Source organism: Amphiprion ocellaris, chromosome 10, assembly GCF_022539595.1.
Source record: "Amphiprion ocellaris isolate individual 3 ecotype Okinawa chromosome 10, ASM2253959v1, whole genome shotgun sequence".
Taxonomy (NCBI): domain Eukaryota; kingdom Metazoa; phylum Chordata; class Actinopteri; family Pomacentridae; genus Amphiprion; species Amphiprion ocellaris.
The window spans coordinates 17,644,120-17,658,177 of NC_072775.1; the positions used below are offsets into that span (position 1 = coordinate 17,644,120).

Sequence of the window (14,058 nt, forward strand, 5' to 3'; positions counted from 1 at the left end):
TATTTATTATTACTTATGCTTATTAAACTCAGTTTGAACAGAGTCAAACCTCTCAAACTCAGAGGATATTAGAAACGTTAGTATTTCTGTGGTATAAATTCAGTGATAGTTAAATATCAAGTATTCATGGTGTAGCGCTTAAAATGTGTGATGGCTAAATTCTATTTAGACATCTTAGTTTTGACCCACTTGGACACTCAAGCATTGTTATGTTATTAAATAGCCTATCAGGCTTTCAGTTACTTATAAAATCTACACAGCCATTGTTTGAGTTCAAAAATCTCAGCTCATCAGTTGTACTGCAATATTTCTACTGCACACAAGAGGGCCCACTGGCTCTATTGAAACAGATAAAATGTCACACACTGTACTTTCTTGATGTACACACTAAAGTAATGTAAAATCATAAATGAAACTAATGAAGGATACATTTCAAAATGCTTTATATACAAGTTGCACATACAACATAAAGACTTAAACAATATAAGTTCTATACACTTTGTACATCAGCTTACTAGAAACCACTGACAATACTAACAGAAGTGACATGAGGAGAGTCGATAACACACAAAGCAATCAAAGCAACTCACAAAATAATGAAAATTCAGCATAGTTAACTCACCAGTATGCCAGTTTGGATGGTAAATATCAAGAATCCGCAAACTAAATATTGTTTACATTTTTGTCAGTACAGTACCATCTTTCAAGCAGACATACAGCTATTTTATATTCAACTCTTTCCAGGTTGTTGAGATAAAATGTGCCAAACCTTTGCTCATAAGTAACTCAGTTCAGACAAGGCCTATCGATATTTACTCAATTCCAGAGTCATGTGGGCTCCTAACATGACCATTTCACCCACAGTAAGGCACAGTGACTAAAAGAACAAGAGTTCAATTCAGAAGTGTGAGGAGGAAAAATATGATTTCATACCATTTATGTAGAGATACAGATTTCTGGAGTACAACACAAGTTAAACATTGTGCCTTTGTTTTGTAAAGCAACTAAGGACTGATGCAGCCAGACATCCACTCAGACACGGAACAACTGTAAGACACTGAACAGAGAAATTCTGAGAAACAGGTAGCGATAATCATACTCATGAACACAATAATCAGTAAGTTAGTTGGCAAGGTTCTCAGAAACTGGCAGCCTTTCGAAAGTTAAATCTCAACATAATGAACTTATCTTCTCAGGGGGATATTTTGTCCTGCAAAGCGCTCGATTAATGTGCCTGTTTTGGAATGGAGACGCATTGCTCGATGGATATTATGTTGACCCTCTTGGTCCACCAGAGGGAGTACTAGTCCATTTATTCCAATAGCAGAGAGAAATGACTGTTCACATCCGAGTTTTATTCAGCCTCCTTTTGGCTGGTTTCCTCGTCAGCAGCCAGTGTGAGGCGAAGAGAGGGGATGTAGGCAGGGGCCCTTTTTGCACATGCAGGTGCTGCACTTCGGATTAGAGCTAAAATCAGATTGGACGGCAGGTGGGGTGGATTTATTGTGTTAGAAAGATCTGTTGCATATTGTGCTGTAGTAGCTGGCCGGGGCTGCTCAGAGGATCGGGTTTAACTGTCGTCCTCGCTATCTCCCTGGTCGTCCGTCAGTATCTCTGGCACCCGGAAACACTCCTCGAAGAAGTTGACCAAGGATTGACTCAGGTGCTGCTGTGTCCCCTCACTGTGTAGAAAGTGTCCCTCATCTGGGTAGATCTGTGGATAAATACAGAGTAATGGATTATCACAGAGCTGCAAGGAACTAAATGGATATTTTCATGATTTTCTTTTTTCTCTCTTTTTTTGGCCTTTATTAGATAGCGAGAGTGAAGGGAGACCGAAAGTGTAGGAAAACAGAGCAACAGAATAAGAGTAAAGTGTTCCCATGTAATTGTCAAGCAAGTGTAAATGGCACTTTGGCATTTTCCATTAGCTGCTTAATGGCCAATAAACTAGGCAGCATAGTGTCATCAGAAGGTGGTGGTGTAGGCTATGTTACAGTGTGTACATACAGTGAGTGAGAAGAAGAAACAAAACTTTGGTAGTTTACAATAACAGAAAGAAGTCATTAGGAAGTTTTCTTCAATCTGAAAGTTGTAATTCTTCATCTTTCCTCACTCACTGTAATCATCAGATTTCGCTGCCTGTGACTTCCTCCTGTTCCCACATAATTAAATTCAAGTAGAAGAGTTGCCGTTTTGCCACATTTTAGGAGATTTGGTTTCCCGTCATACTGACATGCATGCAAAAGCGCTGGGAGTGCTGAATCACTGCATGTGGAGACTACTTTGACAGGGCTGGCACCCAAATTTAGGTACGGTGTTTGATCACACCACTTAATAGGATGTTCTGGGTTGCAGTTGTCCCATGCTTGTGTCAGGATGGTGAACCTATGACTTCATTTAAAATGAAAAAAATGGTGCAACTTGATGGAGCCTTAAATGCTGTGTTCACCAAAACTGTTTAAAAGTTGCAATTGCCACCTTTGGAATATTTAGCTTTTGTTTATATATTTGTTTGTGATTATCCTGATTTTTGTAAACACCATCATGAAAAAAGAGTTTAAATGTAAAAATTCCAAGTTGGTGCACTTTCTTTGCACACTAGTGTACATTTGTCATTTGATCCAGTCATTCCAGAAGCTGTAGCTCACCTGTAGCGTGTAATTGGCCTTCTCGCTGATTAAATGGTTGATAAATTTGGCTGTGTGCTGGAAGTGAACCTTTTCTGTGGTGGTGGAAAAGATGAGATTTGAGATAAACATTAGTCTCTGATAAAAGATAGTTACTTTTTCACTGCAGTATTTAGAAACAACGAGTACTACCATCAGCAGTTGGGTGAATTATTAAGTACTGTTTCTCCAGCAGCTGACCCGCTCTGTGAGCTAAATTTGCCGTCTGGAGGAAAGACAAACGGGGAAAGAAATATCATCAATATGCATTTTGAACTGACCTTTAACTCTTTCTGCCCACTAGCTAAACATGCATGATTTTTTGATAAGGAGACAAAAGGGTGGACACTCTACTGTATATACTCGGGAATCTGTCTTTGCTCCAAGATACCGTTCTGAAAAAGCAGATGCTGCAGTTTGAAAAAGAGAGAACCAGCATTAGTAAGGTCACTCGCCTCACTGTTTCAAGAGCATTAAAGTTTTAATAATTCCATAACAGTGAAGTGTCAAGTTTACCATATAGCTCGAAATCTGTGATGGGGGAGACTGCCGTTCCACATTTAAGTTGGTCAAACTCCCCTGAGCTCAAAAGCATTGTCGCTAAATATCCCCCATAGGCCTGGACAAAGAAGGAGATGCTATTTAATTTCACTTTATTTGTGTGAAAGCATGCAGCTAACATCTCCCTTCGTCTCTTTGAGCATTCCGTCGTCATACCTTTCCATAGACTCCCATTCGACTCTTATCAATGTAAGGTTCTTTGGATATGAACCTGAAAATGAAACAAAATAAATAAAACTTAACAACCTGTTAGGCCCTTCAGTTGCAATCATGCTCACAGCTGTAGTGAAAGTCAGACCTGAGTGCCTCCAGCTGGTCCCTCTCCTCCAGCTTCCCCAGTTTCCTGCGGACCTTGTGAAGGAGGTTTGTGCCTTGAAAGCCGCTGCCGTGGCCGTCGAACCGGATGACGATGGTGCTGAAACTGCTGACCAGAACTGTGGCCCAATCCACCTGGAACCGCTCCGTCACCATCTGCCCGCCAGGCGTACCGTCCCTGTGAAACAAAACGCACGATAGTAAGCTTTAAGGAATCATTAATTAACTCTGAGACTTTTGTGGCATACTCAGAATGATTCAACCTTTATACAACACCACAAATCCCGACACGTGAACAAAGAATTGAATCAACGTATCTTTCTATAGAGTCTTTCAAATAATTGAATACTACAGTTTTACAAGTGTAGTGTGTAGTGCAGGATATTCTGATTAATACTTTATTCTAGCATGATTGTATTGCTTGAGTGACAGAAAATTAATCGAAACTATTTTAGAATTTCATAAATCAATCCAGTCAATCCAGAAAAAGTGGAGTTTTTTTTCCTTGCCTCCAGCTGCTTCTTTTCTCAGTGTTTTTAAAAATCATTTATAATTGAACATCTTCAGTGGGGGAGGTTTAACTTCACAAGTAACTTGGCGATTTCATTTTAAGTCCCAGCTGATTGTGACATTTTTTCCTTCAGGCTTCATAGACCAAACAATTCATTGATTAACTAAAAAAGTAACTGACAGAATAAATGGGCATCTGTCAATCAGGGTTATCTCAAACTGGACAAAGAGACTGTTCTCTTCTCTCTGTGTGACAAACCGAGGGCAGGAGTTTGACAGATGAGGGCATTTATCAGGCAGCCGCATATGATGACAAGTGGCAACTCGAATTTCTGATCTCCAAATAGCAAAGACAGTTTTACTACTCAGTAACTTGGGAAGCTTTCTCAGTCCCAATTTCTGACTTAATTTCCTGTATATGTTGTAGCTATTTATTCTTTACAATGTTGGTTAGTCAAGGATTAAACTTATTTTAAGAAAGCACACGGTTTCAGTAACACGTTGCTACCAAAACAATAATATTTTTCTTCTGCTTTTCTCGATCAAGTAAATCCTTTGACAATCTTACGTTATTTTTAATCTTTTGTTTTTTCAAGTGAACTTAATGCTGCATAACAAAAGATAAAACCAGAATCCAGTGTTTATGGTTCCATACTGCACACCCCCACTCTTTTGAGTCATCCAGATTTAGGGAAGAGCAATGCTAAATCAATCTAGTTTTCTTTTGAATAACAATGGAAGCATTTTTTTGTTGCACCATTCAAGCTTTGATAATATTGTGTGCAGTGCTTCATAAAGGTAGCTTTTGAAAGCAGATATACTCACACTAGCAGCAGTAGAGGGTAGTGAGCTGTATCTATGAATCCAGCTGGCTTGAGAATCTGCATCGTCAAAGCTACAACAAAGAGGAGAAGGCCAGTGAGAATCTTTTAACCCACACTGACTTGTTGTTGTTTTACTATGACATACACACAGTTAAGTGAATGCAGATACATACTGTAGTCATCTATGGTGATCGTCTCGTACTCTACTCTGGGCATCTGCATGTTGTTGTATGTCTTGTTTACGCTTTCATTTGTCTCCACGTCAAACACCTCTGCAGTTCAAGAGAAAAACCTGTTACAGTCTCTCAGTGACAAATTTATTTATCAATCCAAACATATTTGCAGTGAATTCAGTACACTTTGCTGTACACGATGATGTGGGAGAGACACTCACTCTGTTTGTCATCAGTGCTATAGACAGCCACACTTGGTATATCTGGACCTATACAGAACAGTTAAGGGAAGAAACAATTAACAGAAGTACAATAATAGAAGATAATTTGATAGGCATCGTAAAATATCTCGCAATAAGACACTAATAATAGGCTCAAATGACTCCAACAAACTTGTAATCAAGCCACTGAAACCCACTGCAACAGAATAATCTCTCTGTCTTAAACAGACTTCAGAAAGAGCCCTCTCAGCCAGCTCTACAGTTAATAATCTACTTCCGTCCCACGAGGAAGTAGCTTATTATTTCACAATGGAGCTACTCTCCAAAGATCCAATTAATGAAGAAAGCCACTGGCACTTCTCCTCTCCAGAGTGCTCCTCCTAAACAAATCAGCTTCCATAGAAACTGTGATGTTGTTGCCCAGTATTGAAGCCATAAGGACAATAAAACAAAAAACAATGATGGTGTGTCTCCTAAGGAACAAATTTAGTAAACAACACAATGGTAACCACTATTTTTTTCCATATAACAAGCATTGCAATCAGAAAGCCTCACACTCTCTGCCAGCAGTTCAGTAGTCCACATGTGATTGTTGACATGAAGTCAGACAAGACATTTATTTCTGTGGCTAATCAGCAGTGCTTTGACATTATCCAGTTCGATGTAAGTTCTCAACCCGGCATGAAGCACTAATTCAGTTCCACTTACTATTGAACACGACACTCTGCCTCTCCCAGCAGAGTTTTATTCTCAGGAGTGCTGTTCAGAAAAACACATTCGGTCCTATGTCATAAAGAAAGTTGTGACTCAAGCTATTCAAGGTAAAGGACACTCACCTTTACAGTAAAGTAGGAAGTACTGCATGTTGTGGCTGAATGAAACATCCACATAGCCGCACTTGAACTCACAAGACAGGCAGCAGCGGTTGAATGGAGGGATTGTGTCAGCACTGTAGGATGGCACTGAGTAAATATCATTGTATACTTTCAACAGCACTCGATGAAATCCCAGAAGCACCCAGATAGCGTTGATTAAAGTCCTACCTGTATAAGTGCCGTCGTTTGGGGTTGTCCTCTGTGCTCAGAAAGTATCTGGGAAACAACCACAAAATTGGCATCAAGAAACAAAATTACCTGCATTTTGTTTGCAGTGGCTTTAAAACGTGAATGCAAAAATATCCAAAAGTCCTACATGAGATTCCTTTCATGGTTGTAGGCCAGTATGCTGGTGACGTCCCAGTCTCCAGAGGTCAAGGACTGAAGGATGTCTGTGCTCGTGTTAGGCTGAAAGAACATAAGAAATTAAACCCTCATAACAAACCCCAACTGGCAAATACAGCAAGGACAATTTTGCTATTATATACCAATGAGGTGGACATGGAGATGTGGAAAAACTTTCCTCTACCACCCTGAGGGATCGCCCTGGTGAAGAAGAACTTGTGTCCGTCTTGGGAAAAGAGTGGCGGTTCATTCTGCAGAGTGGAGAGAAATAAAGCCTGCATGTGTGTGTCCTAAAACATGCCTGCAGGGCTTTTTGTATCTCCTGGTATTTACTTATACAGACACACCGAGCAAACACAGTCTGTTTTTCATCCAACTGCTATGCAATAATAGGGCAGCAGTGCTTTGATCGCATACCTGTCGGTGCAGCCAGCTGTCACTCTCATCTTCATGTTTCTGAAAGGAATAAGAAAGTCTGAGTTGAGAACTTTAATCAAGAACTTGCACAAAAATGAAAGGATAAATATGGCAATATTCTACATTTACCACCCAATTAGCAAATTGCAAAGGCTGAATTTTAGGATATATGAAGTGTGGTAGTTAAATAATGAATCACTTTAAGCAGGCTGAAATTTTCAGGGGTTGTTTATTCTGTTTATTCTATGCCCACTGATCAATGTATACTATGTGTTCCAGTCTAGCACACTGTGGTTTGACTGACACAGGCTCAGTCTCCTCATATAATAGCTGCACCTCATACATTTTTCAGAGCGTCTGACTTGGGGATTAAACTGTCGCGTCAATGGTATTACAATTTCAGGCTGTCCTCGTGTGACAGTCACACTTTTCATTGTATGTTATGTGGTAAAGCTGCATCACATGTTTTAAATTCATTACAGAGTGAAGATCGAACTGAAGCTTGACACATTATATCTTGCTTATCTACTCTGTACAAAAAACAAAGTGTAAAAACAATCATTTAAAATATATTATTGCCATATAATTTCATAGATTCACAAGCTTCTCATCTAACTCTTCACCAGAAATATTTCTGAGGGTGCTAAACAAAGCAAAATTATTTCCTATAACACCTAGGCACTATAGTTTTAGCACACATCACTCACACTGGACTAAATAGCACAGTTGCTGGGATGCACCAATGAGTATTTGGAGCAGCAAGATGACGAATGTGGGTTTAATTAAGAAAACTACATTACCCATGTTTACGGATATGCAAGAACATGTCAGCCATATGATTTTTTTCCCATGGAAACCAATGAATGTCACTGTACTAATCATTCAACACAACATCAACAGTGGCAGCTAATTTCACACTTTGTTTCACCTTAATGCAGACTCCAGTGGTAGCCTCACACAGTGTCAGGATAGAGTTGTTCTGGGCTCTGTTCAGCCAGTTGACAGCCAGTTTGGTGTTGGTGGCCCATTTCACCATGGTAATGTAATATTCCCTCCTGCAAAACCAGAGAGTGAAGACATCACATCTCTGACAAACTCTGTCTCCTCTTCCTTTAAGAAAAGGCTCCAGGGATATTTTTGCACTTGTTACTTCGTACACAGTGAGGCACCTTCATTTTGTCACTCACCCTATTCGGGGGTCATCAGGTTTCTTCATCACCACCGTGTGCAGAGGACCGTGGAGGCTCACGACTGACAGGTGCACTACAGGGTTTTCCTCACCAGCCTGCAAGAGCCAGGAGGAAATGAGATACTTCGGGTCAGTCTGGATTACACTTTGAGACAATGAGAAGCTGTCTTCCTATTGTTTTCAGAGTTAAACAAGATCTGTCCATCAAAGGCCCTATATCAACATAATATGAATATTTCAACCTGCAGTACCTGATTCTTTTTCTTTTTTTTAGCAGCCTAGGTGCAGCTAAAATGAGGATGGCTGATGGTTGATTGATGATCCCAAGTAATACTGATGTTGCTTATTTGCACATCCAGTAGCCACTTTGTATTGGCACTGAGAAAAATATCAGTTTCTTTAACAAACAATGAATTATGAATGTCAGTTTTCATCCCCACAGTCTTGATGGAAAAGCTCACGTGACAAAGTTTAAGTTGATAATGGATAAGATGTTTGTTACCAAAATGCACCTTGTCGGTTGCAGTTAATGTTGTTTTACCTTTGATTGTGTATCAAAGAACCAAATATGTTAGAACTTTTATATCAATAATTAGAGCATCTGTGGAAGTGAGTCCCCTAAAGATTCTCTTTGGGAAAAATTAGTGGGATATTCACTTCCAAAGCCTCCTCCTTGAGCCTCCTCTGTCCTCTGCCTGAAACCCTGAAATCAATCTTATCACACCGTCTTGTTTCCATTTCTTAAATGTGTCTAGAGGAGGGAGAGGAGGCTTTCTGAAGGAGCTATTGATGCATCCTTTGTGGAAGTCTATTCAAATGGTAGAAGAGGAGTACAACACACAGCTTGAATATACAAACATGGCGGGAACAAGACTGGCAAATGTGTGAATGCAACTCTACCATAATATGTCATTCTTTTCTATTTGGGTAGTACTGCTTTATACATTATAGTGTTTTGTCTTGATAGATTCTTGTCTTTTGCCCTGTTGTGAATTGAATTATATGTAAATATATACTGTAAATTGTCACGAGCATGGTTATTTTCAATTAACAGAGATAATACAGTACAGGGGCAGGCTTTAAAAAAAACAATGCACAGACGATGTAGCTGTGTGTTAATTGACATTTTTTTAAATGCCTGTTGTTTCAGCTCCTCTCTCATCTTGTCTTTTTCTTGCCTCCTCTACTCACATCTCTGGTTGGAAGAACTAAGATGTTGGAAGGGAGTTAAGGAAAAGAACTGAAGATGTAAAAACTGGGAGAGGGCTTAATCCACAGAGGTATACACAATGGGCACTTTTCATCATGCTAACTCATGCTTGCTTGCATCCTCTCTCTTCCACTGACCCAGAAAACATTCCCCCTCTTCCATCATGGAGGATCTCGACTACTGAAGAGATTTTAGGAGCAGCATAGATTGAGAAAACATAAAGTATCCTACATAGAAATGTTTTATGAAGTGGTGTGTCATCTAAATGCTGCACCTTCATGGCTGTCTGCAGCATGTTATAAATAACTCGTGTCACTTCTGACTAACGCAATGAAATGAAAGGTTTTCTCATTAGGCTGCTTCAGCTCCTCCATCCTTGAATCTCTTCCTTAGACATCCCCACTGACCTAAGTCCAGATATACTCGATAAACCCAAATAGAGCACCAGGTTTGGGTGTTTTGTAGATTCGTCACTACAAGCAACCCCATTGACACTGTCATATTGTTTTCGTTTGATACCTCTCTATGAAAAAATACCAATTACAGCCACTTAAAAATTTCTCAGCCGTAGAACAGGTGTGAGATTTGCTCCTGCAGACTTGCCTTTGGGTAGTGGTAGTCCAAGCTGGCAGGATATGGTGTTCCTGTGAAGAATGGGACCTCCATTTTTGGCACCAGCGTGTCATTAATGGTCATGTAGGCCAAACGCAGTCCGTCTGGAGACCACCAGTGGGCTATGTGTGTCTGCAGGATTTCCTCTGTAAGACAAAACAACCATATAGACACTTAAGAACAAAATCAAAGAACAGGATGCAAGTTGAAGATGAGGAGCAAAATAAGATTGCTGTGTAAATGAATACTTGTGTATTCTGTTGTCTTTTACGCTGGTTTCTTTGTTGTTTTTGCGTGCTCAAGTATTTTTATGTTGTGAACACTGAACAGTTTTGTCCTTGACTCTCAATATGTTCAGAATACAAGATTAAGATGCGGTTTACTCAAACGTGATAAATTATTCTCTAAGCTGTGTAAATGACACCAATCTCCGGGTAAAACAGTCTTATTTATTGTATCTGCAGCTTTCCTATTGTTGTTGTTTTGTACTTCATTTTCCAAATGCATTTGCAAAATCCAAGCATGTAAATAGACATTTAAATAATAAGGCATGTTGTCTGGCTGGACTCTCACTGAGGAATCACAAATGAATTCCTCACTTTTAATTTAAACAGACATTGAGATATAATTGATGGCGACATCATCAATTTCTTTCTTTTTGAGCAAAAAAACACAGCCTTGGAATATCCCCTGCCATTATATAACTGGGCTTTTTAACAGTTTACAGGCATACTGAAGCAAAACGTTCAGAAATTCCTTCTTATTGGAAGTATATGATCATGCATGACATTTCACTGTATTAACGCCTCACTCCACAGATAAACGAGTGATGTTTCTTCCAGCAGGGGGCACAAGAGCTCTATGAAAAGTCTTTGCAGAACATTACATTATACCTACACGTGGAGATACAACATTCACCTTTTGCTGGTAAAAAATAAAAAAGTTAACCTCTATGAAGACGCGATTCTTCTTTTTAATCATCAGGCCATAGTAATTTTTCACATTGCCCTGAATGCAGGGTCTGAGTGGGCAAAGGAGACCATTCAGGGCTGAATTCTCTGTATTTGATTGAGTTCCCACTCTAAGGCTGAGTCTGGTTTGTTGCAGTGCAGCAGGATTTTCAAGGCCTTTGCCCAGAGAAAATCAGTCTGAACTATTTCTTCCTGAAGCAGGAAGAGCACAGCAAAAAAATAATTTAGTCCTGTATTATATGAAGGTCGGAGCATTTATTAAGACTCGTGGCATGTTGCTCTTTGAAGATGCTGCACTTGTTGACATTCGACATCAACCCCAGTGTATACTGTGTGCTAGCAATTCATACTAATCAAAAAGGTGTTTTTTTCCCTGTAACAGCCCCACAGAAAGATTTCGTGTTTCTTGCACTTACACATTCACTATGAAAAATCAGCTTTGGGGTGCTGTGTTTGTGGCTGTGCAACTGATGTGCTACTCTCTGTGTTTTGCATCCCAACCTCTAGTGCCAGATGTATCCATACAGCTGTGAAACGCTCCCTTCGCCAACACGAGGCCACAGGCAAAGAGTGAATCCTACAGATCTTTACAAGTATAGATCACCCCATATGTGACAAGGTAAACCTACACATTAACTCATCACTTTCCACAGCTCTGCAGGAGACACTCTGAAAGTCATTCCAGCTTCAATCCCATGACTTCTCTATCTTTAATCTGTTGATCAAAAATAACGCTCATGCTTGTTGGTGCTCTATTATGACAACTGAGGAATTATTAGCAATGATCAGCATCAAAAGATTACCTATAATTGTTGTTTTCCAAGCTTTATTTGAATGCAGAAGACTGAATTTGAAAGATTTGCTAGAATCCAGCATTTCAGAATAAGGTGAATCATCTGCTGCTCTGTCTTGTAGAGTATCCCATTTGGTGTAAAGGTGCAGCCATAAGATTGGCACATTATCTTTAAGTATTTCATTTAATGTCAGCGTGATACAACTTCACCTGTTTTAAAGAGAGCTCTAACAATACTGTGATGGGAACATTACCTGCACTCACGGATGATGATATTTTAGTCTACAGCATTAGATACCTGAGAGAAAAGAGGCTGCCTCACCTTGAACCATATTTAAACAACTGTTGCCAAATCTTTCACTGCAAGAAATATGTGTAAAATACATCTGCTGCGTCATCTCTGTTTTTGTGAGACGGTATGTTATCCACTGATAAATCCCTACAACATAGTGGGAAAACACAGCAAGGCAAATCTTTCTTTAGTGCGCAAAATGGATTACGTCTTTTATGTCATGTTCTGCGTCTACAACAAAGAAATAATCCCATTAATGAAAAACCGATTAGAGCCGACCCTGAAGCAGTTCATGCACTGTAACAGAATTTCCCTTACAATAACCGGCATTTTGCAATTACATTTACCCTGCAATTATTACTCCAAACCGCCCTCTGAATAAATCCACAATTAATAATTAGAACTATGCTGGAAACAGAAGTCTTAATAAGATACCCATAAACTTTATTATAAATAAATGCAGAGGAAAAACTATTCTTAAACGGTGGCAGTGGATCGGTAAACAAATCCGTATTAAAGTGGTATGTAATTAGAATGTCTGTCCCACATATGCTGTAATCAGAAAAATGTCTCATATTAAATTACAAGTGTGCTGGCTTTTGAGCATCTGCTGAGTGAGATTGCAATGGTGCAGAGATGAATTAATTAAAATTGCCTCAACACAAAGGCAAGCTATGGGAAGTGTAGAGAAGGAGGAGCACGGAAATGTAGCCAGCTGTGCTCTCTCATAAGGAATCATGCGCACAAGCCAAGATGTTGCTGGTGGTGGGGCAGGTGTCAGAAAAGACTAGATTAAAGTGGCTTCAGTTTAGCTGCCTGGATACAGTATGTGTCAAAAAGCTTGTGGGCACCTCTGACTAAAGGTATACATATACTCATGTGCTGTGTGGATGGTAGGCAGCTGTTTTCGGGGGGGGGGGGGAGAAACGCTGAAATCCCAGTGCACACTACCACCCGTCACCAAACGGCACACAGATGCAGTTAGCGACGAGCTGGTGAATGTAGTGGGAGCATAGCCAGATGCAGGTGGCAGCTGTTTGTAAGGGAAAAGCTCTAAAAGTCTCAAATGTGCCAGACTACCTGTAGCAGTCAGAAAACAAAGTTGGAAAATGAGGTTAGCTAGCGATCACAGCGGAACATTTAGCAGCTTAAAGCCAGATATCTGGAGTTAAAAGAGAGTCAATATTGATCCTACATTAAAGCTTTAGAATTAACACTGCAATGTCAACCTAAAGCTTGTAATTCTGAAGTCAGTGTTGTTTGTGTTTAGGGCTTATTTCTGTTGCCCACAAGTTGCCCACAAGACAATACATGGTTAAAGAGAACAAAATATGCTTTTTTTGCTTTTTTCTTTAGTATTTCATAGCTTTTTTGTGCATGTAAATGGTTTGCAGCATCATAAAGTCTAAATCCATACCTAAGGTAGTTCCCACAGAAACAGCTTCTCCTTACCTTCCTATATTTTTTACATTTAAGGTTTTTCATCTGATACTTATCTGCGTCACCATGTAACACATTCTCATAGTCTCTAGTTTGAACCTTAAACAAGCAACTTCCTTGCAGTTTGTCATTATTTCCGTACTAGAACCACTTCTGTCAGGGTTATATGCAAATGGATTTGGTTTTTATACTGTATGGCCAATGAGAGAAGACTGGGCTTCCTATCTTGGGTCCCTTTCCAGAATCATCATGAAAGTCTTACATGCTTCCAGAATGTGTCTTTCAATTTTTCAGCTCAAAATACTGCAAAAGTGGTTAGTGATGGTGATTTCACCATAACTGTTTGAACCCTTATAGCCTGTTCTAAATGGGTCGCTTTCCTGTCTGTAGCTTTAAATACAGCTGCATCTGTGACTGACAGCATGGAACAAAACAGCTGATCACCCAGCAGTTGAAACAAACGGAAAAGTGTGTGAGACCAGGACTTTCTATCGCTTCAAACCCTCCTTGTGGGCAATCAGTTTAAATGGAAATATAATATCAGATTGGTTTTAACTCGTGTATGGTGAGTTTGTAAGAAAATGGTGCGGTTATAAAATCAGTAGTTCAGCAGTGCAGAGCAACAGCTGGGAAATGGCTCT

General features: G+C 39.7%; 1 protein-coding gene across 6 annotated transcripts in view; it reads right to left on the reverse strand.

The window, feature by feature from the left end:
• Positions 1-426: 426 nt before the first annotated feature.
• The window catches only part of LOC111570143 (dipeptidyl aminopeptidase-like protein 6), an 89,476-nt gene continuing 75,844 nt past the window's right edge, over positions 427-14,058 (reverse strand). For all 6 annotated transcript variants that reach the window (XM_035949316.2, XM_023272735.3, XM_023272736.3 and 3 more), the window contains 18 exons: positions 9,913-10,067; positions 8,098-8,195; positions 7,839-7,965; positions 6,911-6,949; positions 6,637-6,744; positions 6,465-6,556; positions 6,317-6,364; positions 6,110-6,222; positions 5,274-5,321; positions 5,053-5,151; positions 4,881-4,950; positions 3,529-3,723; positions 3,387-3,441; positions 3,186-3,288; positions 3,024-3,079; positions 2,823-2,895; positions 2,652-2,725; positions 427-1,714 (listed from right to left, as the gene is read on the reverse strand). In XM_035949316.2, coding sequence (XP_035805209.2) covers positions 1,571-1,714; positions 2,652-2,725; positions 2,823-2,895; positions 3,024-3,079; positions 3,186-3,288; positions 3,387-3,441; positions 3,529-3,723; positions 4,881-4,950; positions 5,053-5,151; positions 5,274-5,321; positions 6,110-6,222; positions 6,317-6,364; positions 6,465-6,556; positions 6,637-6,744; positions 6,911-6,949; positions 7,839-7,965; positions 8,098-8,195; positions 9,913-10,067 — 1,697 coding nt within the window. In that variant the 3' untranslated portion in view covers positions 427-1,570. The remainder of the gene's footprint in view (positions 1,715-2,651; positions 2,726-2,822; positions 2,896-3,023; positions 3,080-3,185; positions 3,289-3,386; positions 3,442-3,528; positions 3,724-4,880; positions 4,951-5,052; positions 5,152-5,273; positions 5,322-6,109; positions 6,223-6,316; positions 6,365-6,464; positions 6,557-6,636; positions 6,745-6,910; positions 6,950-7,838; positions 7,966-8,097; positions 8,196-9,912; positions 10,068-14,058) is intronic.